This window comes from Protopterus annectens, chromosome 2.part1 (genome assembly GCF_019279795.1).
Source record: "Protopterus annectens isolate FY-2018-M chromosome 2.part1, PAN1.0, whole genome shotgun sequence".
Taxonomy (NCBI): Eukaryota; Metazoa; Chordata; order Ceratodontiformes; family Protopteridae; genus Protopterus; species Protopterus annectens.
In genome coordinates, this window is record NC_056729.1 from 1,216,064,615 (window position 1) to 1,216,089,299 (window position 24,685).

At 43.2% G+C, this 24,685-nt stretch overlaps 1 protein-coding gene across 6 annotated transcripts in view; it reads left to right on the forward strand.

Moving 5' to 3' along the window:
* LOC122794391 (CD2 associated protein) overlaps positions 1–23,988 on the forward strand; it is a 3,269,826-nt gene extending 3,245,838 nt beyond the window's left edge. For all 6 annotated transcript variants that reach the window (XM_044062740.1, XM_044062738.1, XM_044062742.1 and 3 more), the window contains one exon: positions 22,368–23,988. In XM_044062740.1, coding sequence (XP_043918675.1) covers positions 22,368–22,409 — 42 coding nt within the window. In that variant the 3' untranslated portion in view covers positions 22,410–23,988. The remainder of the gene's footprint in view (positions 1–22,367) is intronic.
* Positions 23,989–24,685: the final 697 nt, after the last annotated feature.

Sequence of the window (24,685 nt, forward strand, 5' to 3'; positions counted from 1 at the left end):
CGGGATTTAATTTTTCTGTTAGAGTCCTCAAATAGCATTCTGAAGACCCTTCCCATATCTGGAATTGGTGAGAAACATAGTCTGATTCTACTAAATACCTTGCTTGCAGTGCCCCACCTTAGATATTGTTTGAAACCTCTGTGTGATGCCTTTGCTAGGGTGGCAGGCACAGCTGTGTGTCTTTGACACAGAGCACGGTTAAGAACATGCCACCACCCCGAAATGATTTGGGCAGATTTCTGTTGGATATGCCTTTTAGCAGGAGCAATATTTTGGATAATAATTGCAGTATTACTTGATACTGTCTTTGAACAGTGGTCTGACCCCACACTCTTTAAAAGTACCCTTCTTTGCCATCTGCACTCTTGTTTCTTCAAGAGAAGAGGAGTGTCTGTCTTCCTGATTTCTTCACCTGCAGGAGCCTTGTAAGAATCTTTCACTTGTCTTTTTGCCATTACATTGCCTTCTTTTGTATTGTCATGAAGTTCATTGGTTTAACTCTGCTAGAAGAGATGCCCTGTAGAGAATGATAGAAGATGGCTTGCATTATTGGTTGCTCCCTGCCACCTCTCTTTCCCTCTACCTTTATCTCAGAACCAAGATAATTTGCGTACCTTGTCCTGTTTGAGTCAGAGGGGTAAACTCCCATCCCTGCCTCCACACAAATCCAAGAACAAGAACTTCTGGGACACATTTCCATCCTGTATCTGGGGTGGCCTTATTTCTGTAGTCCCACAAACTCTTGGAGCATTGGCCTTGGGGTTGCAGTGCCTAGTATTTTAGTACAGAGCGCTCACCTTTCCCTTTTGTTCCTAACTGGCCATCTGCTGGGATAACCTCTTGTGGCTTAGGAGTTCCATCAGGCTCCTACATAGAAGCCTCCCATTCTGTGCATTGAGCTTTCTACCAGTGCTACGTTTCCCTTCCTTGTGCAGAGGCAATGTTGCTTAAGGTGGTCATCATGGCATGGGGACATTCCAGGTTCCATTCTGCCCATTAGTTTTCCTTCCTTGTGAATATTTGGGGATCCTAATTGTAAATTTGCAGAGGTCCTTTGACAGGACTGAGACATGCCTTCCTCACAGCCAAGCCATTTGGACCCAGGATGAGGCCCTGGTCTTGTGGACTTCTGCGAACTGGAGAGGGTCATTTCTTTCACTGTCCACATGTCCTGTTGGTGGGGAAGTACAAAGATCAAGTAATTCTTGAGCTTATGGCTAGTCCCCCACATTGGTCTTTAAGTCCCCTTTCTAGGTCAGCTGGTGGTCTCTCTACTGGCTCAGTTTGAGAAAGTTTTGACAGTTCCAACCCCTTTCAGATAGTATACCTTCCCCCACCCTGAAGTTATTAACATCTGGATTTAGTTAATGCATATGATGTATTCCACTGGAATGAAATCCTTCAGCCAAACTCTTTGGTCTGCCACTCAGTTCTTGTTGGGAACAGAAGTACAGACTTTGTGGCCAGATCAGGATTACTCCTCTTGAGTTGGTGCTTTCTGGAGACATGTTTTGTGTGGGTCAGAAGGAGTCACAACCTCGCCCTCTGAAGTGGATGCAAACTCTGAATGCTTATGGCTGACTAAATTTGCAGATTATTGTAAGATGGGGGTTAGCATGGACTCCCCTGCAGACACTAGCATTCTTTAAGAAGGTCTATCTTTGAGTAACAAATGTTGCCAAAGCCATGGTCTTAAACTCAATGCTAAGAAATGCATAATTGTACCCTTTGAGGCGTCAAACATCCCAGCTAATTACCATGTTGATAATATGTCCCTAAGAGTCAACCCAGTGGTCAGGGATCTGGGTATGCACATAGACAGAAGCTCTACTTTCTTACCAGCATGTGGCCACAGTGGTGAGGAAATCATTTTATGCTGCACAACTTATAAGTAAGGGCATGACATCTAGGTCCAAAGAGATCATTATTCCACTGATGTTCTTCGTGTTTCACTGTTGCAGTCATCACCTGTGGGTTATTCCTGCTGCGGTAGCCCTCAGCCAGCCTGAATACCAGAGTCAATTTTTTTCTGCGTCTGCTGCTGTCACTTGCTGCCTGACATCAGGTCATCAGTGCTATAAAGGAAGGCAGCCAATGCCATTACATCAGTCTTTCTTGCCGTGGAGCACATAGCAGAAGCAGTTCGCAAGTGTGTCGGTCGGTCGATACCAGAGTTTGAATTACAGCTGAAAACATCTAAAGCTGAGTACCCCATTGGGGATCCTTTTTTCTTGCACTAACTGATGTCCAAAAAAGTTAACAATTGTCTCACCTGTGGAAAGCAAATACCACACCGAGACTTCCATTCATGCAGCGTCACTTGTTTAGGCCCAGACCACAACATCCCCCGTTGCTGGTTCTGTGCCCTCTTTAATGCGAGAACCATTCATTGTAGATCTCTTATTGTAGCCAGGTATTTTCATCTTCCGTCTTTGCATTGCAAAAATGGCATCCTTCAGCCAACAATCCTTAGACATTCTGAAAAAACATAAGGATAAAGATAGAGATAGACCACACAAGGTTAAGCCTTCTGACAACTCTACCGCTAATCAGGTCTTCAGTTCTGCGGAATTCAGTGAGACGCCTTTGCAGCCCCTGATGCCCAATTCATTACCTTTGCAGGCCTCTACTGAGGCTGTTTTGGAGTCCAGTATCCGGCAGAAATCTCCTTCATCATCCAAGCCTTTGGTTGTCTCTGCCTTGGTTGGGTCCGGAGCCGTGATGCAGGCACCAGCTTCTGAGGAGGTTTTTCGCACTACCAAATCTAGATAAAAACTGACATCTTCTCGTCCAACTACCGTTTCTGTCAGACCGATGGATACTCTTAGGCCTAGAGGCAAGGCCACTCCTAGGAAAACTACCTCTAGCCACCATTTTACTCCTGCTCCACCACCCTAAGCTCAAATGCTTAAAATGCCAGAGGATCTTCTCACCCTTATCAGGGGTAGTCAGGACAAACCTTCTAAAAGGAAAATAGACCTTTCTCCTGAAATACTGACAGAACAGGATTCTGAGGAGTCTGATTATTCAGATGTTGAAGGGGTACAACAACCTCTCGACTTGTCCGCACTGAATACTTATCTCATTGTGCCAAAATTCAAAATGCTGACCCTACAGCAGCTCCTTCCCATGCTGGGCAAGGGGTCTTGGCTGGTAACTCTGGACCTCAAGGAGGCATACCTGCATGTCCCTATCAGACAAAGTTGCAGAACACACCTCAGATTTCTTGCAGGTTCAGAACATTATCAATTCTCAGCATTGCCCTTTGGCTTATCTACTGCGCCCAGAGTATTCACGAAATGCCTGGCATCAGTAATTGCACACTGCAGACTTCAGGGGATTCAAATATACCCATATCTGGATGACTGCCTTATACAAGCGGACAGCCAGCAAACTTTGGTAAAACAATTGAATTATGCCATCCGCCTACTTCAGGCTTTGAGATACACAGTCAACATTCACAAATCAAGACTTGTGCCATCCCAAAGAATAACTTTTCTGGGTGCTGAACTAGATACAACCACCCAAATGGCTTTTCTCACACAGAAGAAAAACAGAGACAACTACCAGATTATTTCACAAATCTGACGAAACAAACTCAGTTGACTGCAAGGAAAATCCTGCAGGCCTTGGGTTACATGGCATCCTGCATTCTTCTGGTTCCACAAGCAAGGCTGCATATGAGGAAACATGGTACCTAAGGAGTTTATGGTCTCAGCACAGTCACAGCCTAGAAGCTTTGATACCACTCATTCCATCCCTACAAAAGGAATTCTTGTGGTGGGCTCAAGCAAGCCAGTTAAACAGAGGCCTGCCCTTCAGCAAACCATTAACCAGCCAAACCATTACAGCGGACGCTTTAGACCATGGATGGGGAGCACACATGGAGGACAGATGCATCCAAGGGCTATGGTCACAAAAAGAATTGCGCATGCACATAAATCAAAAGGAAATGCTGGCAGTGATACATGCAATCGAGGCCTTCAAACACTTTCTGCATCAAGGCCACCTGCTAATAAGGACAGACAATACCACAGTTATGTGGTACATAAACAAACAAGGAGGTACCCATTCCTACCCTCTTTGCAGGCTGGCAATGAATCTTTGGGAACTTGCCCTAAAACTCAACACTGAGCTGCAATCCCAGTTTGTGCCAGGAAAAGACCATATACTGGTGGACAGCCTAAGCAGAAATATCATGGATCCACACGAATGGATGCTGCACCCAGACATCTTCCTTCAGATAACACAATCATGGGGGAGGCCGGACATAGATCTTTTTGCCTCTCACCACAACCATCAGCTGAAGAAATTCTGCTCAAGGACATACCACCCACAAGCATGGAAAGTGGACGCCCTCTCTTTCAGCTGGAATGCTCTAACAGTGTATGCATTTCCTCCTCTTCCATTAATGACCAAGGTCTTACTGAAGATCAGGACAGAGCAGCCAAAAGTGATTCTGATTGCTCCGGACTGGCCAAGACAGCACTGGTACCCACTGTTGAGGAGCTTGTCACGCACGATACCATGGCCTCTACCACAGTGGACACTTCTCTTGACACAGCACAATTACAAAACTCTGCACTCCAGCCTGAAAACCTTGCAGCTGACAGCCTGGAGAATACCTTGACTCCTCACCAGGATGAGTTATCTAAGAGAGTGAAGGATATCATCATGGAAGCTCGCTGGCCTTCCGCAAAAAAGGCATACTCAGCAAAATGGAAGAGATTTTGCGCCTGGAACACCACAAAGGGCCTGGATGCGACAGTGATGAACATGGCACATATCCTGGAATACTTGGCAGAAATGCTCCACAATGGCCTTTCTTACTCTTCCATAAAAATTCATGCTTCAGCAATTTCAGCAGAATACAATACTGATCAACCTGTTTTCTCTCATCCTCTCCTAAGGCAGTTTCTAAGAGGAATTAAAAACATCAATCCTCCAAGGAAACCACCAGTACCAACTTGGGACCTTAATTTCATGTTGGAAAAATTAACTCTACCTCCCTTTGAACCAGCAGCATCTTCAGAACTACAGTTCCTGTCTTGGAAGACTGCCTTTCTTCTGGCCATAACCTCAGCAAGAAGAGTATCTGAATTACAGGCCTTCATGGCAGTTCAACCATTCCTTATTTTTCATCAGGACAGAGTTTCATTGAGAACCAATCCTTCATTCATGCCAAAGGTGGTATCCAGGGTCTCATTGAATCAAGCTATTCACCTGCCTACCTTCTTTCCAAATCCACAAAATAAAGGAGAGAAACTTCTGCATACTTTGGACATCCACAGGCAGTTGTGATACTACTTGGACAGAACCAAAACTTACAGAAAAACTGACCAACTCTTTGTAGCATATGCTGCTAGTGTACAAGGAAAAGCAATTTCTAAACAGACAGTTTCAAAATGGATAGGAAATTGCATTCGGTTCTGCTACTCCTTTCATGGAAAAGATGTGCCAGCTAACATTAGGCCTCATTCCACCAGAGCAACAGCCACCTCCACAGCCTTCTTAAGAGGGGTGGGTACCAAGGACATTTTAGAAGCTGCTACATGGAGCTCCGTGCATACATTCTCCAAGCATTACAATTTACCCTTATATTCCAGATCCAGAGCAGGCTTTGCTACGGCAGTCCTGCAAGGTATTTTAGCTACACCATCCTTTTCTTAGATCCTACCACCCCCAGCTTGGCTATGGTATTCTACCCATATGTAAGGACTGCAGATGCATCCTTGAAGGACATAGTACAGATGTTCTTCATCTCACATTGCTGCAGTCCTAACACTTGGGGTAGTCTGCTGTCCCAGTCGGCCCGAATACCAAAGTATAAGGCTGACGTCGGTCAAGGCGCATTAGTCTGACGTCAGGACGTCAGGGTACAAATGCGCATGACCGACGTCATATCCTCAGTCTTTTTTGCCGCATGGTCCAATGCAGAAGCAGTATTGCGAGTGCAGGTTGGCGTTCTGAAATTTTCTGAAGTCGGAGTTTCAGACCGAATCAAAGTTGGCTAAGTACCCCGTTGGGGAATATTTTGGTTTTTTCTTGCCTCAGTATTTAACCGGATGTCAGAAAAAGTGAATAACTGTATTTCTTGTGGGAAACAGATACCTCATAGGGATTACCATACCTTGTGTATACCTTGCTTAGGGCCTGAGCACGACGTTGTTGGATGTCGCTGTTGTGCTAGATTTAACAAACGCACTATAAAGAGAAGATTAGACTGTGCCAGGTTAGTTTTTGGGAAGCGTTGTAATTATAAAATGCCGTCGGATGCTCCGACGCCCGCTTCATCTAAAAAGCGCAAGGACAAAGCAGCAAAGCCTAGGTTGGAAGAACCGTCTGTCCCGGACGTCGGTTCTTTAGAGGGCTCGGTGGAGCCAGAGGTTCTGCCAGAAGTTTCTTTGGAGTCTCAGGGAGAGACTTTACTGTTACAAGATGTGTCCTCTCAGGAGGTAGGCCAGGCTGAAGGGGCTTCTCAGGTAGCTGTTCTCCCCTCCCTTCCCAAGGTGGTTAGGCCCTCCCCTTCTGTTTCCAAGGCTTCTTCGAGAGGCAGGCCAGGTTTAACTTCAGTGGGTGTCTCTCCTAGTTCTTCAGGGTCTCTGCCTAAGAAACATATGCTTAAAATGGCAGAAGATTTGATTACTATGATTAGAGGTTCTATGCCCGCTCCTGATAAGAGGCCTAGGGTGGAACCTGAGCTTGAGAGTTTTGAGCAGTGTTCGAGGCTTCTGAGTCTTCGGCTGAAGACTTACAGGAGTATCCTCCTTATTCTGATTCTGATGTAGATGATTCTACTCCTTCGGCTTCTCCTCCTGAGGATTTTTCTTTTCAGAGACTCTTCATTCCATGAGGGAGCATTTTAAATGGGAAGGTCAAGATTTCTCTGATTCCAGGAAAAGGCTTAGGGAATTTTTGTTTCTACCCCAGCATAGGCCTTTAGCTATACCTCCTGTTCTGGATGTGGTGGAAGATGTTTTGCAGAGGCTTCCCTGAACCCTGATTCTTTGCCTCCTGCCCCAGTTAAACCGGATAGGTATTATAGGGTGCCTGAAGCTCATAAGTATCTTTTAAGAGTCCTAGGGCAGACCCAGAAACTGTTTCTCAGGGGCCTAAAGGTGTTAAGGCTTCTGTTGTTAAAAATCCTGTTCCTCCTGATAAAGAGGCAAGGGCTTTGGATAGATGGGGAAAGAAGGTGTATACTTCTTCCACTTTAGCCATGAGGGCTTTGAATTGCCAGTTCCACATGTTAAAATACCAAAATTATCTCCTTTCACAATTGAAGTCTAAGGTGGATGCTCTGGCGGAAGGTATTGAGTGTAAAGAGTTGCAGGATTTAGTTCATGTTTCTGAACAGGTGGGTAAGCATTCCTTGCAATGTGGTTTTGATGCTGTACAGGCCTCTTCGAGGGTGGCTGCCACTGGTTCTGTTCTTCGCAGGCACGCCTGGCTGAGGGATCAGAATTTAGCTGAGCATGTTAAGACAAGGATTTTAGATGCTCCGTTACAATCTGATGTGTTGTTTGGTTCGCCTGTGGAAGCAGTTTTAAAGAAAATGGAGGACAAGGCTAAGTCTATGCAGACTGTTAAAGATTTTTGCAGGTTCAGCCTCCAAGTTTAGTAGAAATTGGCCTACTAAGGGGTGGACATATCCTTCTTATGATTCCCAGTCTAGGGGTAGGTCTAGACGTGGTAGGGGCAGAGCTCAAGGTTCTTTTAGGCCTAGAACAGGGAGTTCACCTGCTCAGTCTTCTGGTGAGGGCAGGGGTCAGTCCTTTCGTAAACAGACCCAATGACCTGCCTTTTCAGCTGCCAGAGCCTTCTCGTCTGGCAGCACCTTTGGGAGGAAGGCTGGCACTTTTCAAAGAAAATTGGAGTTTAATTACCCAAGACAGATGGGTATTGGATATCATTCACCACGGTTACAGGTTTTATTTCCATACCTTGCCTCCTTTCAAAGGCATGCCAGACATTCCTCCTCTACAAAGAAAAGAGGCTCACAAGCAAATTTCTCTGTTACTCCAAATAGGGGCCATTCAGCCGGTTCCTGTGCCAGAAAGGGGCCTACGATTTTATTCTCGCCTGTTCCTAGTACCAAAAAAGGGGAACACGTGGAGACCAATTTTGGATTTATCTATCCTCAACACTTATCTGGACATTCCCAAGTTCAAAATGTTGACGTTACAACAGCTTTTACCTCTGCTGGGCAAAGATCACTGGATGGTAACTTTAGATCTCAAGGAGGCTTACCTTCATGTGCCTATCAGACTAAGTTGCAGGAAGTATCTGCGTTTTGGAGCTGGGAATTCCCATTATCAGTTCTCTGCATTGCCCTTTGGCTTATCTACTGCGCCCAGAGTATTCACAAAGTTCTGGCTCCAGTGATAGCTTACTTCAGGCTAAAAGGAATACAAATCTATCCTTACTTGGACGACTGCCTGATTCTGGCTCAAGAAAAGGAAGACCTTTTTCAGCATTTGGAATATGTGATAGCAGTGCTAAGATGCCTGGGGTATTCTGTGAATGAAATAAAGTCCAGTCTAGTACCCTCTCAAGACATGTGCTTTCTGGGTGTGAGACTGAATACAGCAACCCAGATGGCCTTTTTAACCCCGGACAAACAAAAGAATCTTTCCCTTTACTTCCATCAACTATCTCTTCAGTCCGGGCTGACTGCAAGGACAGTCCTTCAAGCCTTAGGGTTCATGGCATCTTGTATTCTGGTGCTTCCCAATGCCAAACTGCATATGAGGAAGCTGCAATGGTATCTCAAAATGTATGGACACAGCACTGCCAGGATTTGGACACTGTCATTCAAATAATACCTTGCATTCAAAAGGAATTTTTGTGGTGGGCTCAGGAATGTCACCTAAACAAGGGACTCTCTGTGACCCGGCCAGAGGCGAGTCAGATTCTAACGACAGATGCCTCAGACATAGCTTGGGAGCTCATCTGAATGGAAAGTGGATACAAGACAAGTGGCCTGCCAGACTACAGCATCTACATATCAACATGAAGGAGATGTTAGCAGTCCAGTTTGCATTAATGGCTTTCAAGGAGTTACTTCTTCCAGGGCAGGTGTTGATTCTAACAGACAACACAACTGTCATGTGGTACATCAACAAACAAGGGGGAACACATTCTTATCCTCTATGCAGGCAAGCAATGATTTTGTGGGAGACTGCGCTCAGCTTGCAACTAAATCTTCAGGCAAGGTTTCTGCCGGGAGCACAGAACTCCTTAGCAGATGTGTTAAGCAGGCAAATCATGGATCCCCACAAGTGGAAACTGGATCTTCATGTATTTCGGAAATTGACAGTGTCATGGGGAACTCCAGACATAGATCTGTTCGCTTCTCCACTAAACCACCAGCTGCCAAAGTTTTGCACGAAAAGGTTTCATCACACAGCTTGGAAAGTGGATGCTCTTTCTTTCAGTTGGAAAAATCTTCATGTGTATGCCTTTCCACCTCTGCCTCTCCTCCCAAAGGTACTCCTAAAGGTCAGACAAGACAAGCCAAGGATGATTTTAATAGCTCCAGATTGGCCTCGGCAACACTGATACCCATTACTGAGGAGTCTGGTAAGGAAGCCTCCATGGCCTTTACCTTTGATTCCACACCTATTGTCTCAGAGGGACGGTCATCTACTCAATGTCAAGCTTCACTCTCTTCATCTAACAGCCTGGCATATTCTGTTTTGAACCACAGCAGGTCTCAACTTCCTCAACAAGTTTTGAATGTGATTATGGAAGCCAGAAGACCTAGTACAAGGAAAGTGTACGCAGAAAAATGGAAGAGATTTTTATTTTGGAGTGCAGCAAAGGATTTGGAGGTTTCTGAGCCTAATTTGAGTGTGGCTCTTCAATATCTTACTGAGTTATTGGACAAAGGTTTGTCTTTCTCTTCCATTAAGATTCATGCTGCAGCAATTTCAGCTCACTATGATTGTGACCCACCATTGTTTTCTCATCCTTTGTTCAAGCAATTTCTTAGAGGGGCAAAGAATATAAAACCCCCACGTAGAGCTCCTACTCCTGCTTGGGACCTCAATTTTGTGTTGGAGAAACTTACTCTACAACCTTTTGAGCCTGCGGCTACTGCTGAATTGAAATACTTGTCATGGAAGACTGCTTTTTTGTTGGCCATTACTTCTGCAAGAAGGGTTTCTGAATTGCAGGCCCTTATGGCGGTTGAGCCTTTTTTGATTTTCCATAAGGATAGGGTATCATTACGTACTAATCCTTCCTTTATGCCTAAGGTGGTTTCTAGTGTGGCTTTAAACCAAACTATTCATTTGCCTACTTTTATGCAGATCCCCAAAATAAGGGGAAAAGATTTTGCACACTTTAGATGTACACAGGCAGTTGCGTTATTATTTAAGCAGGACTAAGGATTTTAGGCAGTCTCAGCAGTTGTTTGTTTCTTTTGCTTTGAGTTCTCAGGGCAAGCCTGTGTCAAAACAAACTATTTCTAAGTGGATTGGGTTTTGCATTGCATTTTGTTATTCCCATCATGGCAAGGAGATTCCAGCTGGGATTAGGCCTCATTCCACTAGGGCTACTGCCACTTCAACAGCATTTCTAAGGGGGTGGCAACTAAGGATATTTTGGAGGCAGCTACTTGGAGTTCAGTGCATACTTTCTCTAAGCATTACCACCTTCCTCTCTACTCTAAATCTAGGGCTGGTTTTGCCACGGCTATTTTGCAGGGCATGTTGACAGCTCCTGCTTCTTTATGATTTGCCAGCCTCCCTTACCTCTGCTTTGGGATTCTACCCAAGTGTTAGGACTGCAGCAATGTGAGATGAAGAACATAGTACAGTTTTGTACCTACCATAAATGTAGATGTTCAAGATCCACATTGCTGCAGTCCAATTTACCCTCCCTCCTTCCCCTCTGTGTTTAGGGGTGGTTGTGTGGGTGGGGTTGTACTTTTGTAAATTTGTATATATTGTACATATATTTGGTACAGGAGTGTTTGGTGTTTTTTGGTTTTGGCCTTATCTTTTTAGGGTCTTCTGACATCTGGGGCAAGAAAAGACTGAGGATATGACGTCGGTCATGCGCATTTGTACCCTGACGTCCTGACGTCAGACTAATGCGCCTTGACCGACGTCAGCCTTATACTTTGGTATTCGGGCCGACTGGGACAGCGGACTACCCCAAGTGTTAGGACTGCAGCAATGTGGATCTTCGAACATCTACATTTATGGTAGGTACAAAACTGTACTTTTTGTACCTACCATAAATGTAGATGTCCGATAGGTATGCATCTGCAGTCAAGGTTACCCTCCCTCCTTCCCCTCTGTGGTATTTCTAGGGATGTTCATCGTGTTTCACTGTTGCAGTCATAACTGTAGGGTGCTCCTGCCGGCAGGCAGCCCGAGGTCGGCCAGAATCCCAAAGTCTGGGTCCGGCGTCGGCTGTACAAGCCAGTACCCTGACGTCAGTACGCTCTGGTACATAGCCCTCAGCCGACGCCATCTTCTCCAGTCTTTCTTGCCGTGCGGTGGAAAGCAGCTCGCAAGTTGTTGGTTGGCGATTTTCGAACAGCGCTTTTGGTTGTTGTCGGTCCGAAGTTCTTACTTCTCTTCTCAAAACTAAGTACCCCGTTGGGGAATCTTTTTCTTGTTCCTCCGATGTCAGAAAAAGTTAATAATTGTATTACGTGTGGAAAACAAATACCTCATAAAGATTTCCACTCTTACTGTCTACCTTGCTTAGGCCCTGACCACGACGTTTCTTGTTGTCGGTTCTGTGCCAGGTTTAATTCTCGTACTATCAAACGTTGGTATGACTGGGCTGTGAATTACTTTGGCAGACGCTTCAATTATAGAATGTCGTCGGACACTACTGGAATTCAAAAGAAGCACAAAGACAAGGACGGGCCTCCGAGGTCCAAACAGGACTCGTTGCAGCTGGAGCCAGCGTCCAGTTCGGCTGTCGTCAGTGAGGCGCTTTTGCAGCCCCTGTCATCCGCCACTTCTGAACCGATGGCCGACACGGACTCCCATGGGGAGCCATCAAGGCCTTCTATTTTATCTGCTGCAGGACCTTCGGACGTCGCTCCCTCGGATGGGTCCGGAACCGCTGTGCAGGTACCGGCTTCTGAGGGGGTATTCAGGCCTACTCACATCACTATTTCAAAGGCAAAGGCAAAGACAAAGACTCCTGTTAAGTCTTAAGTCTAAAGCTCCTGCTCAAGCTACTTCTGAATCTACTCCCAGGACACAGAAGCAATTGTTAAGGATGGCTGAAGATTTGCTTACAATGATTAGGGGTTCTCCCCCCCCCCCCCGAGAAAAGGCCTCGACAGGATGTTCCTATGGATTCCTCTGACCAGGCTTCTAGATCTTCTGTCTCTTCCTCTGATCAGGAATATTCTTTTCCTCCTTATGAGGATTCGGATGCTGAGGACTCCTTGCCCTCTGCCTCTCCGCCTGAAGATTTTTCTTTTGGGGAAACCTTACATGAGATGAGGGAACATTTTCATTGGGAAGGTCAGGATTATTCTGCTTCCAAGAAGAGGCTTAGAGAATTCCTTCTTCTTCCTCAACATAGGCCTTTGGCTATCCCTCCTGTTCTTGACATTGTGGATGATGCTTTTTCCGAGGCTAATTTGAACCCTGATTCCATGCCTCCTGCTCCCTCTAAGCCTGATAGGTTTTATAGGGTTCCTGAGTCTCATTTGTTCTTATTTAAGAATCCTTCTGCAGATCCTGAAACTATATCTCAGGGTTCTAAGGCTGCTAAAGTTGCTACTTCTAAGAATCCTATTCCCTCTGAGAAGGATTCTCGTGCCTTAGACAGGTGGGGCAAAAAGGTATATACTTCTGCTACCCTTTCTGTTAGGGCTTTAAATTGCCAGTTTCATATGTTTAAGTATGAGCAATTTCGCTTCCCTTCCTACATGTGCAGAAGATAAGGAACTACAGGATGTATTGCATGCAACTGAACAACTGAACAAACATAGCTTGCATTGTGGTTTTGATGCTTTGGATGCTTCTTGCAGGGCCACAGCCTCTGGTACTGTTATCAGGAGACATGCTTGGCTTCGTGAGCAAAGTTTACCTGAACAGGTTAAGGCTAAATTATTAGATGCCCCTGTTCAGCATGATGTTCTTTTTGGATCTAAGGCTGAGGAGGTTATTAAAAAGATGGAAGAAAAGGCAAAATCTATGCAAACTGTGAAAGATTTCTTGCAAGTTCAGCCTCCTAGATTTTCCAGGAATTGGCCCTCCAAAAATTGGTCCTTTCCCACGTCTGACATGCCTCAAAGGGGAAGATATAGACGCTCCAGAGGTCGTGGCCAAGCTCAGGCCTCCTACAGATCGAGACATTGGACTGCTTCTTCACCTAGAAGGGGGAGAAGACAGATCCCAATCTCAAAGAAAGCAAACTCAATGACTCTCTCGGTTGGGCTACAGGACCTCTTTACCTGGATGCCCCTCTCGGAGGAAAACTTTCTCTTTTTTACAGAAATTGGACTCATATTACCCAGGACAAATGGGTATTGGACGTGATTTTAAAAGGCTACAGATTCCACTTTCATACCTTGCCAAGGACTTTCGGTTGGCCAGATCTGCCAAAACATCAATGGTCAGAGGCCTTAAATCAAGTGGATGCTCTTCTGGCCATGAGAGCCATAGAGCCTGTTCCACTCTCAGAGATGGGAAAAGGTATTTATTCAAGACTGTTTCTGGTTCCAAGAAAACAAAGCTCATGGAGACCTATTCTGGACCTTTCTGTGTTAAACACCTTTTTGGAAATTCCAAAATTCAAGATGCTTACTCTGCAGCAGCTGATTCCAATGCTCTCTCAGGACGCCTGGATGGTGACATTGGACCTAAAGGAAGCTTATTTACACATTCCCATCAGGCAGGAACGCAGGAAATTCCTCAGGTTCAAAGGCAGGTTCGAGACACTTTCAATTCTCTGTACTGCCCTTTGGTTTATCTACTGCGCCCAGAGTCTTTACCAAGTGCCTGGCACCAGTAGTGGCTTATTGCAGACTCCAGAGGATTCAGATTTACCCCTATTTGGACGACTGCCTTATTCAGGCAGACAGCAAGGATCTTTTATTTCAACGTCTTTTCCTCCTACTGGGATTTTCAGTGAACACAAAAAAGTCACATTTGATCCCTTCTCAACAAATGGTATTTCTGGGAGCCCTCTTAAATACAACCTTACAAAAAGGGCCTTCCTCACTACAGAATACAGCTGGCTTCAATTTTCAAGACTTTGGCAACTCTACCTCAGCTCACTGCAAGGAAATTCCTGCAGGCACTGGGCTACATGGCTTCCTGCATTCTGTTGATTCCAAATGCAAGGCTTCATATGAGAAAGCTTCAATGGTATCTAAAAAGTGTATGGTCGCAGCATTACCACGATCTGGACACTCTGATTCCTCTGATCCCCTGCCTTCAGAAGGAGTTCCTGTGGTGGTCCAGGGTGTGTGCTTTAAACGAAGGAAAGCCTTTCCGTCTTCCTCAACCTTCTCAAATCATAACCACGGACGCCTCGGATTATGCTTGGGGAGCACATTTTCTAGGCAATTGCCAGCAGGGAACCTGGACAAAGGATCATCTTCACTGGCACATCAATCTGAAGGAAATGCTGGCAGTTCAAAATGCTCTTCTAGCCTTCAAGAACCTTTTGCATCCAGGGCCTCTTTTGATTTACACAGACAACATCACAGTCATGTGGTACATAAACAAGCAGGGGGGGTTCTCATTCGTACCCCCTTTGCAGACTAGCTATGGCTTTATGGGACACAGCTCTAAATCTGAATCTACATCTCCAGGCCCAATTCATACCAGGAGAACAGAATCTCTTAGCAGACAGCCTGAGCAGGAACATTTTAGATCCTCACGAATGGATGCTAGACACCAACTTATTCAACAGGATTACTGCAGTTTGGGGATGCCCCCAGATAGATCTGTTTGCATCCCATCTCAATCATCAGCTGCCTCACTTTTGCACAAGGTCATTCCACAAAACAGCTTGGAAAGTGGATGCCCTGTCCTTCAGCTGGAGAAACCTTTCGGGATATGCCTTCCCTCCTCTTCCTCTACTTCCTCGGGTATTACTAAAGATAAAACAGGACAAGCCCAAGTTCTTCATTTTGATTGCTCCAAATTGGCCTCGACAGTTTTGGTATCCAACTTTAAAGCACCTGTTCTTGGAGCCTCCTTGGATTCTCCCTCTGAACCCTTCACTCCTGTCCCAGCATCAGGGTCAGTTGCTACATTCCAATCTCAAGACCCTTTGCCTGGCAGCTTGGCTCTTCAAAGGAATTTGATTTATTCTAGTCTTCCCAAACAAGTTTTGGATGTTCTTTTGGAAGCTAGATGGCCTAGCACTAGGAAATCCTATGCCTCTAAATGGAAGAGATTTTGCATTTGGATGCAGGACCGAGGCTTGGACCCTCTGATACCCGATCTCTCTTCTATTTTGCTTTACCTTTCGGATCTTTTGTCTAATGGACTTTCCTTTTCTTCCATTAAGATTCATGCTTCTGCTATTTCTGCTCATTTCAATACTGATCCCCCTGTTTTTTCTCATCCTTTGGTGAGACAATTCTTGAGAGGGGCTAAGAATTTAAGGCCTCCCAGGATCCCTCCTGTTCCTGCTTGGGATCTTGATTATGTTTTAGAAAAACTTACTTTGCCTCCTTTTGAGCCTGCTGCATCTTCAGATATTAAGTTTTTATCTTGGAAGACAGTTCTTTTGTTAGCTTTGACTTCTGCCAGAAGGGTCTCAGAGTTGCAAGCTCTCATGGCTGTGGAACCATACCTTACTTTCCACCAGGACAGAGTATCCTTGAGGACCAATCCTACTTTCATGCCTAAGGTGATTTCGAAAGTGGCTTTAAATCAAACAATTCACCTTCCTACCTTCTTTCCTAATCCTCAGAATAAAGGGGAAAGGATTTTGCATTCCTTGGACGTGCACAGACAGTTACGATTTTATTTGGACAAGACTAAAGAGTTCAGAAAATCTAACCAATTGTTTGTTTCTTTTGCCTCCAGTTCTCTTGGAAAGGCTATTTCCAAACAAACTATTTCAAATGGATTTCTTATGGAATAAGATTTTGTTACACTCATCATGGGAAACAGTTTCCAGGTACTGTGAGAAGTCATTCTACTAGAGCAGCTGCTACTTCTACAGCTTTTCTCAGGGGAGTTCCTACCAAGGATATCTTGGAAGCTGCCACTTGGAGTTCTGTGCATACTTTTTCCAAGCACTACAATCTCCCTTTGTATTCTAAGACCAGGGCAGGCTTTGCCTCTGCTGTTTTGCAGGGTCTTCTTGCTGCCCCTTCTTCTATCTAATCCTCCTCCCTTTTGTCACTGCTTTGGGATTCCACCCTACAGTTATGACTGCAACAGTGAAACACGATGAACATAGTACAGTTGTGTACACCTACCATAAATGTAGATGTTCGAGTGTCTTCACTGTTGCAGTCGGTGTTTCCTCCCTCCTATCCCTCTTTTTCTCTCTTTTGTGGTGTATTTGTGTTTCCTTGTTGGATTCATTTTTGATTTATTGGGGACTTCTGACATCTAGGGCAAGAAAGGCTGGAGAAGATGGCGTCGGCTGAGGGCTATGTACCAGAGCGTACTGACGTCAGGGTACTGGCTTGTACAGCCGACGCCGGACCCAGACTTTGGGATTCTGGCCGACCTCGGGCTGCCTGCCGGCAGGAGCACCCTACAGTTATGACTACAACAGTGAAGACACTCGAACATCTACATTTATGGTAGGTGTACACAACTGTACTTTCTTGTCCCCCTTACAGCTAGCTGGGGTTATTTATTATGGTGTATTTGTTTTATATTACTGTGCATGTTTGGAATTTTATGCATTTCTCCAAATTTAGCCTTCCTTAGAGGGCACCTGGCATCTGGGGCAAGAAAAACTGAGGAAGATGGCGTCGGCTGACGCTTTTATACCCCAGGCGCTCTGACGTTGAGGAAAGGGTGACATCAGCCGACGCCGGACCCAGACTTTGGAATCCGGCCGACCGAAGGGCTGCCTGAGGCAGGACAAACCCATATGTAAGGACTGCAGATGCATACCTATCGGACATCTACATTTATGGTAGGTACAAAACTGTACTTTCTGCAGGGCATGCTGACCCATTCCTAAGGTCTCTTACTAATCCTACCACCCCTTTCCTTAGCTTTGGGAATCCTCCCACAGGTGATGACTGCAACAGTGAAACACGAAGGACATAATACAGTTGTGTACACTTACCATAAATGTAGATGTTCGAGTGTATTCACTGTTGCAGTCCTGGTTTCCCACCCTCCTTCCCCCTTATATCTTCTTTCTTTAGGGAGACACAAGTTTCTAACGGTGGCTTTTAGCCACCAGGACCACTTTACCATATTTACTTGGGCCTCTGACTGGTTAGGGCAAGAAAAACTGATGTAATGGCGTAGGCTGCCTTCCTTTATAGCACTGATGACCTGACGTCAGGCAGCAAGTGACAGCAGCCGACGCTGAAAAACATTGACTCTGGTATTTGGGCCGGCCGAGGGCTACCACATCTGGGGTAACCCACAGGTGGTGACTGCAACAGTGAATACACTCAAGCATCTACATTTATGGCAAGTGTACACAACTGTACTTTGTAGGCCCTTATCAGAACAATCATAGAGTACAGTGCTCTCTTCAGTAAGTACCTGACCAGGCATAAGCAGTAACTAGGGCAACCTCAGAGGTTCCATACAGAAAAAGAATACAGGATGCAACAAACCTGCCTTACACTGAGCGTCTTAAAGTCCTTTCCCTCTACTCAGTCTCTTGTAGATTGCTGAGGGGAGGAGTTATCTATGCCTGGCTTACAAGGTGTTCGCAGACCCCACACTTATGAAACTCCTGCATATTCATAAGTCAAGCAGTACCAGAAATACAAGGTCTAAGGACCTGAATTTTGTCTGTCACTTAAACAGAACATGCAAGAGAGAGAAAGATGTGAGACAAAGACCGTCTCACATATGGAAAAGGCTCCCATCCTTGTGAAGCTGAGTTAGTCTATTAACCAATTTAAATGCAACTTAGACCAATGGGTGGGGTAGAGAAGATTTAAACTGGGCCTGGCACTCATATCCATTATGGACAGAGGTAGCTTATAAATGGCCCTCAATGTCCTCTTTGGGTACAAGACATCATTATTCTTTCAGAAGAGGTTGGCTAGGCTTAGAAAGCCCCCCCCCCCCCAAGATTGTTAGGCTAGTAACAATCTATGAGTCTATGGCTCTCTAGCTGTTTCAACCCAGAAGGCTTTATTGCTTGGGATTCTGCCCAACCATAAGACTTATTGTGGGAGTCCCTGATGCTTTTTATAACAGATACATTCTTGCACTATCTTTTGTCTACAGCAAGGATCCTCAGTGTTGGATTAAGGATACATTGTGTTAATTCCTTTAGCTGTGGCCAGTCCTCCTCACTAGCCTTGCTGCTGAATTACTGTGCGAGACAGGCAAGTAGATACTTAGATGTTACTTATTACCAGTGGGTGTTACTGATTTGTAGGAGGGTGCTTTCTAGTTGTAACGCAGTAAACCGGCTGGTGTGGGGATGAATGTGGTGGTGGTTGTTGACTTTTGTACACAGTGGCATGCTTCATTGTATTACACATCCATCACTGAGCATGGGAGCTTGGAAAAATCTACCATATACTAATTAATGGACTGGATAAACCCAATCATAGGACCCATCAAGGAAGATCAACAGTATAGATCACCAAGTATACTAAGAGCAAACCTGTTAATTTTCTATGAGCCACCATATAATGATACAGCAGCAGGTAACAGTAATGTACCTCATTCTGAAGTGTCTCTCATGTTGATAGTTTGAGAACCTGGAATCTACTCATAACTGTCATTTGCTATTTCTTTCATATTCATGCTTTAAAAGAATCTAAGACACCATCTAATAGCAAATTCTGTTCAGCTAAAGAAAATATTTGGTGCTGACCAAGTGAATTAGAGCTTATTTTTGTACTGTACTGCAGCTAGTAAATGGGTGGGGCTATATGGTACTTTACCCTCTTATTGCAAAACACATTCCAGCTAAACATATTTTTAAAGCCCTTTGTCTTATGCTTCTCAGAAGTAATAATTCACCTCCTTGGGGTTCGAACTGCTAGGACAGAAAACTTGAACAGTACCTCCTGTAGGACATTCCTGTACTGGTGATTTTTTTTTTTTAATGATTTATTGAAAGATGTTAGGCTGCCTCATTAGCCCTTAGGACTTCTGAGATGCTGATCCCTACACTATGTCTCATAAAGGTAGAGTTTTCTTTGAGAACTAATCTTTAAAAGTGATTTCTGTATTTTCTGTTAACAGTGCTGTTTTTCTTTCAGTGTGAGCTATTCTTCCTTCAGTGATTCCTTTTTCTTAAACAGGAATTAGAGAGAGTCCTACATACCGCATATTTCCACAGGTAGTTAATTTTATTTATTTATTTTACATTTGTTAACCGGGATAGTCCAGCTGGATACATGTCCATTTTCAGTGAAGGCCCAGGGAGAAAAGCTCCAAATAGACAATTTTACAGAACATACAGACAAACTTGGGTACAAATTTCATCTAGATCCATTAGGGTATCTAGTTATTGACACTTATAGGTATAAACTACAGACAGATACAGTTTACAATAGTCAATAAACAGTTTTATATTGTTCATACTAACACTGTTACATGTATGTTATCATACCTCTGATGTGGTATACATTTATAGACAGGTAACAGATAGGACTCTAGTTTAGGACAATAGTTACAACACTACTGGAGTGGATCAGGTATTAGTCTGGAGATGAACAGGGACATAGCCATTTGTTGCTGAGGTAACTGTAGATAGCTTTTTTAAATGTTGGTAGGGAGGTTATCGGGGATATGGATGTAGGCAGGGAGTTCCAGATTTTGACCACATAAGAAGAGTAAAGGGAGTCACCAGCATGGTTGTTGGATCTAGTAACAGCTAACTGTAATTTGTCAGTTGAGCGGAGTTGCCTAGGACAGGAATATTGTTGGACAATGTTAGCCAGTGAAGGTGTGATGTATTTTGTTGACAGAGTAGCTTGTGAGTAGTAACCATCTGATTATAAATAAGTAAGTTAGGTAGTTCAAAACAGCCCAATTGCTTTAGGTTTAGGCAGTGATGTGTTCTGTAGGAGCTGTTTTTTTGACAGGTAGAATAAAAGTGTGAAAAGATGTAGTCCAGCTTTAATTGAACAGAGCAACAGCTAACTTGGTAGCCTTTTTTTCATCTCAAGATGTCTAAAGATGACCTTTAGTTTTCTGTCTTACATTAACATAGGTTTAAGTTGAACTATGCATCTGCTTTTAGACCAAGGCTGCCCATTCTCTGTTCATCTCCCTATATTTCTTAAGTTTTGCTTCCACTTTCCTTTGAAGGTGTTAAGGATGTTAATTTAAACATCTAAGTAGAAACCAACCAGCTTTCTGTTACTTAAGGAAGGCCAGTTAACAGATACACATTTTCAAAATGGATGGGGAAATAATATTGTTTTTTGACAGAATAAAAGTTTGAAAAGATGTAGTCAAGCTTTAGTTGAACAGAGCAACAGCTAACTTGGTAGCCTTTTTTTCATCTCAAGATGTCTAAAGATGACCTTTAGTTTTCTGTCTTACATTAACATAGGTTTAAGTTAAACTACGCATCTGCTTTTAGACCAAGGCTGCACATTCTCTGTTCATCTCCATATGTTTTTTAAGTTCTGCTTTCACTTTCCTTTGAAGATGTTAAGGTACACTGTTTTGTATTTTATCCTGGTGGTGGTAATGTCGCATCCAGCAGTGGGAGGAACCTGTCATAATGAAAATAATGTTAGATGTATGAGGTATTCACCATAATATTAAGTCTTTGAATATTAGGATGCCTGCTGCTAATTTTCTGCATCACATACCTTCCATGTTATGCCTCTTGTACGCATACTTACATTCATGCTACATATTTCTTAAGGAACATTTTAATTTTACTAGCATGAATTGTGATGAATTTTCTGAAAAAATGTTTTTATTAATTGAAGGTGTTTTTTATTGTTCTTCATTGTAACATAGGGAGCTGAAAGGGATCACGCCGTTTTTTGAATGATGATACAGTTACAGCACCCACTTTACTCGGAGAGCCAGATGGCTGCAGAGGGGAAATTATCTGAGTGCTTTGGTTTCAGAATAGCAAGTCAGTGGTAATACGTTCATAGGTTGGTACTAGGCTATCGGCCCTAGGGCCTATACAATCCCAGCCAAAAAGGTACCCTGGCTTTTGCCACCCAAGAAAATTATTTTCTGTTCCACTGTCAAGCAGGGCCACAGAAGTGATCCCCGGGATGAATTTCCTATTTCCCATCCATAATATGGTATTCTGCAGCAAGCCTCCTATTTTTCAAGGATCTGTTAAGATTAATGCTTTCATATAATTGTAGTTGCTTTATCCTGTTCTCACACATGGCTCCTTAGGTGCCTAGCTGTTTTTCCATACAAGGGTAAAACCCCGAATTGATGCAGGTTCAGTTATAGGCTTAAGTATCTGTTGAAGCTGTTTATGGGGATCATGCCTATTTGGTGGTTATGGTGCACCCTGGGGCCACCCAATGCCATAACAGATAAAAATAGGGGCAACAATGCAACGGACAACCCTTGGTTGGGGGTTAGGCCACCAAGGCATGTGTGTATTAGCCTTCATTGCTGGTGCATGACAGTGTACACTAATGTGGGGTCTGCAGTGTATACTGTTGTTGTACGATGCCGTTGAAGGCGCAAGCTCCCCCCTAGACTACTTGGATGATGGCATCTCTAGCATGCTGGAGACGCTTATTCCAGGGAAGCAAATGAATTCAAGTCCAGTGTGGGGATGGGGTGCTTGAATATTGGCATGCAAAGGGGCAAAAATCATATAGAAAATTGTTTACTCACATTGATTGGAAGCCAAGAATTGGGGAGCATGGGGTTTGCTCATCCTTTATCCATGATATAGAAATACGCCACCGTGGAGTAAGCGTGTGTGTGTGGTTGTTGAATGGAGAAGCTTGAAAGTTGAAGAGAGAGTGATTGAGAAGTAGGTACAGCTAATGCCCAGTGCCCTCATGAAATTCAGTCTGATATGGGAGATATTCACTGATCTCCTATGTATTGCTTACTGTTTGGAGTGTTTATTGCACTTTCTTCAAGAACTGCTTTACATACATTTTAAGGGAAGTTGTATTGCATGATAGATCTTTCAGACTACAGAGAACTCTCAAGCACAGTAGTAAGTTTTAATTAGTAAAGTAAGAAACATCTTGTTCATTCAGAGCAGTTCATCTTAAAATATCTTGTTTCTGTTTACAGGAAGAAGTAGAGAAACTGAAACATTCTGTGCTTACAACATGAGGAGGGGTCATGAAGTAATCGTGTATGGGATACCTAGTGTAGGACTTGCCAGAAATGGAAAGAAAAACAGTTTCATGAAACTGGGCACCAAGCAAGCAAATAGCAGCATACAGTGTGGAAAAAGCATGTAATATCTATGCTGTTTTCATATTTTCTAGGAAATTATCATACAAGTATGTAATGGTGTCTTCATATACCGGATACCGGGAAGATGTAAATTAATACTGTTGTAAATTTTATTTTGTTTTGCTAATAAAATGAGGCCTTATTTCCTACTGTGCTGGAACTGCAGACGTTGCATTCTGTAAATGGTTTGCAGGTTTGCTTTAAATACTACTGAATCTGTATAAAAGGAAGGGACATTGTAATAGATGTTTTATATAACAGCAGTTTGATTTTTAAAATGAATCTCTACCAAGTAGATAAGTGTAATATCTTTATCGTTGGCATGTAAAATAATCTAATGTGGAATTTATTAGCCTTAACAGCAGCTGCAGTTATTCTTACCTCCATGCAAAAAATGATTTTGTTGTATATTTTTTATTTTATAATTCTTACCCAGGGGAACACTATTGTGCCTGTATGCCTGCAATGCAAGTACTGATACTGTACTGTTTATAGTTTAAAAAATTGAGAATTAATGGATTCTATAAAGCCGCACTCTATGCATTATAATCATCTAACATAAACTGTTATTTTATACAAAGATTTTTGTACAGCAAAAAGTGTTTAAACCAGATCAACTGTGGTGCATAATATAGATTCTGTTTAGAATGGACAAATGTTTATGTGGTGTAAAAATGCCTAATTAAAAGGGGTAAAGTGTCTTGGGGGTATTGAGTCAGACTACCATGAATACCCCTCTGAAGTTTCACATCTCTTGAGTTCTTTGATTTAACTGGAATATGTGTAACAAATCATTATTGGGAATTTAAAGCAAACTTTTTCTACATATTTGTAGTATGATCTCAACTTTTGGAGGATTTTACTTGAGAGTTTATAACAGTCTGAAACTGGTTTTCTTGGTTTTACTTTCATAGTAAAGCCACTGAGTCATCTCCATACTCAATCATTGTGTTTAACTCTGTGTATGTATGTTTTATTTTCTAAAAGGTTTCATTTCTTCAGAAATAATTATCTTTGTCTGAAATTGCAGTGGATAAAAAAAATAATTTCCTGTTATGTTGGATTCTATATTGAGGAGCTCCTCGAGAAACGGTTATTGCTGTGTTATGGGTCACAGAGGTTAAGACAATCGTTCAAGTTGTGAAACAAAAGTATTCATGGTTTTAAGGCAGGCTCTTTTATGTATATATATTTAAGTGCAATGAACTAAAAAAGAAAAGCCCATGAAAGCTGCTGCTATGCATATTCTCAGTTGGGATCTTGCTTCATTCTGAGTAATACTAACGTAAACTGCTTTTGATAGCCTTAGTGTTTATATAATGATATTGGGAAATATAGGGCCTTAGAACATTCCAGGTTTATATGCTTAAAGCTAAACATTTCCAAATAACCTGTTTACAGGTGCTGTAAAATACTGCACGTTCAACTTCTGCAAATAAAGAACATGATCCTATACAGTTTCTGATTTTTTGCACACTTTCTTTATGACCTGCTTACTCTTATTTGTTTCCATATGTGCAAAATGTGTATTCTGCATTATTTTTATGTAGCTAGGTTGTTCCACAACAGTCTAGTCATGTTTTATTCTTACTGTACAGTGATTAATGAAGACACTATTCTTATGTTTTGAGCATTGCCATGTCCTTGACAGTTGGAAAAATGGTTTTGGTGACTTTTAAATCGTATTAGTACTGTTCTGCATTGCTTGGATATGGATGGCTGGATTGTGGCTTAAACAGCATGTTACCTGTGGGAGCAGTTTTCATTTGTGTTTTTCATGATGCAGTGATTTGCAGGTATGAACATTTCCTGTGGATGCTGTTTTTACTCAGAGCTTTATGCAAACTTTCACTTGGTTTGCTGCTTAGCATATAATGAAGTCTTGCTGAAGTTAGTACTGGAGCAACCCTGGATGCTGTTTGTCTGTTCTGTCAAGCATACCCCTGGAAGTTGTTCTTCAAATGAATTACTTGTATTTGTTGGATTCTGCATCTATTCAAGTCATCTGATCCAACATTGGTCGCCAGTCCTCTTCTCAGATCAAACCCCTTTAAGAATGATTTCCCATTATGCTCTATTGTCCAAGGTATGCCGCAGTCGTGAACAGACATGGATGTCTTTTTAACAATTCAACTAAGTTCTCCTCCTCA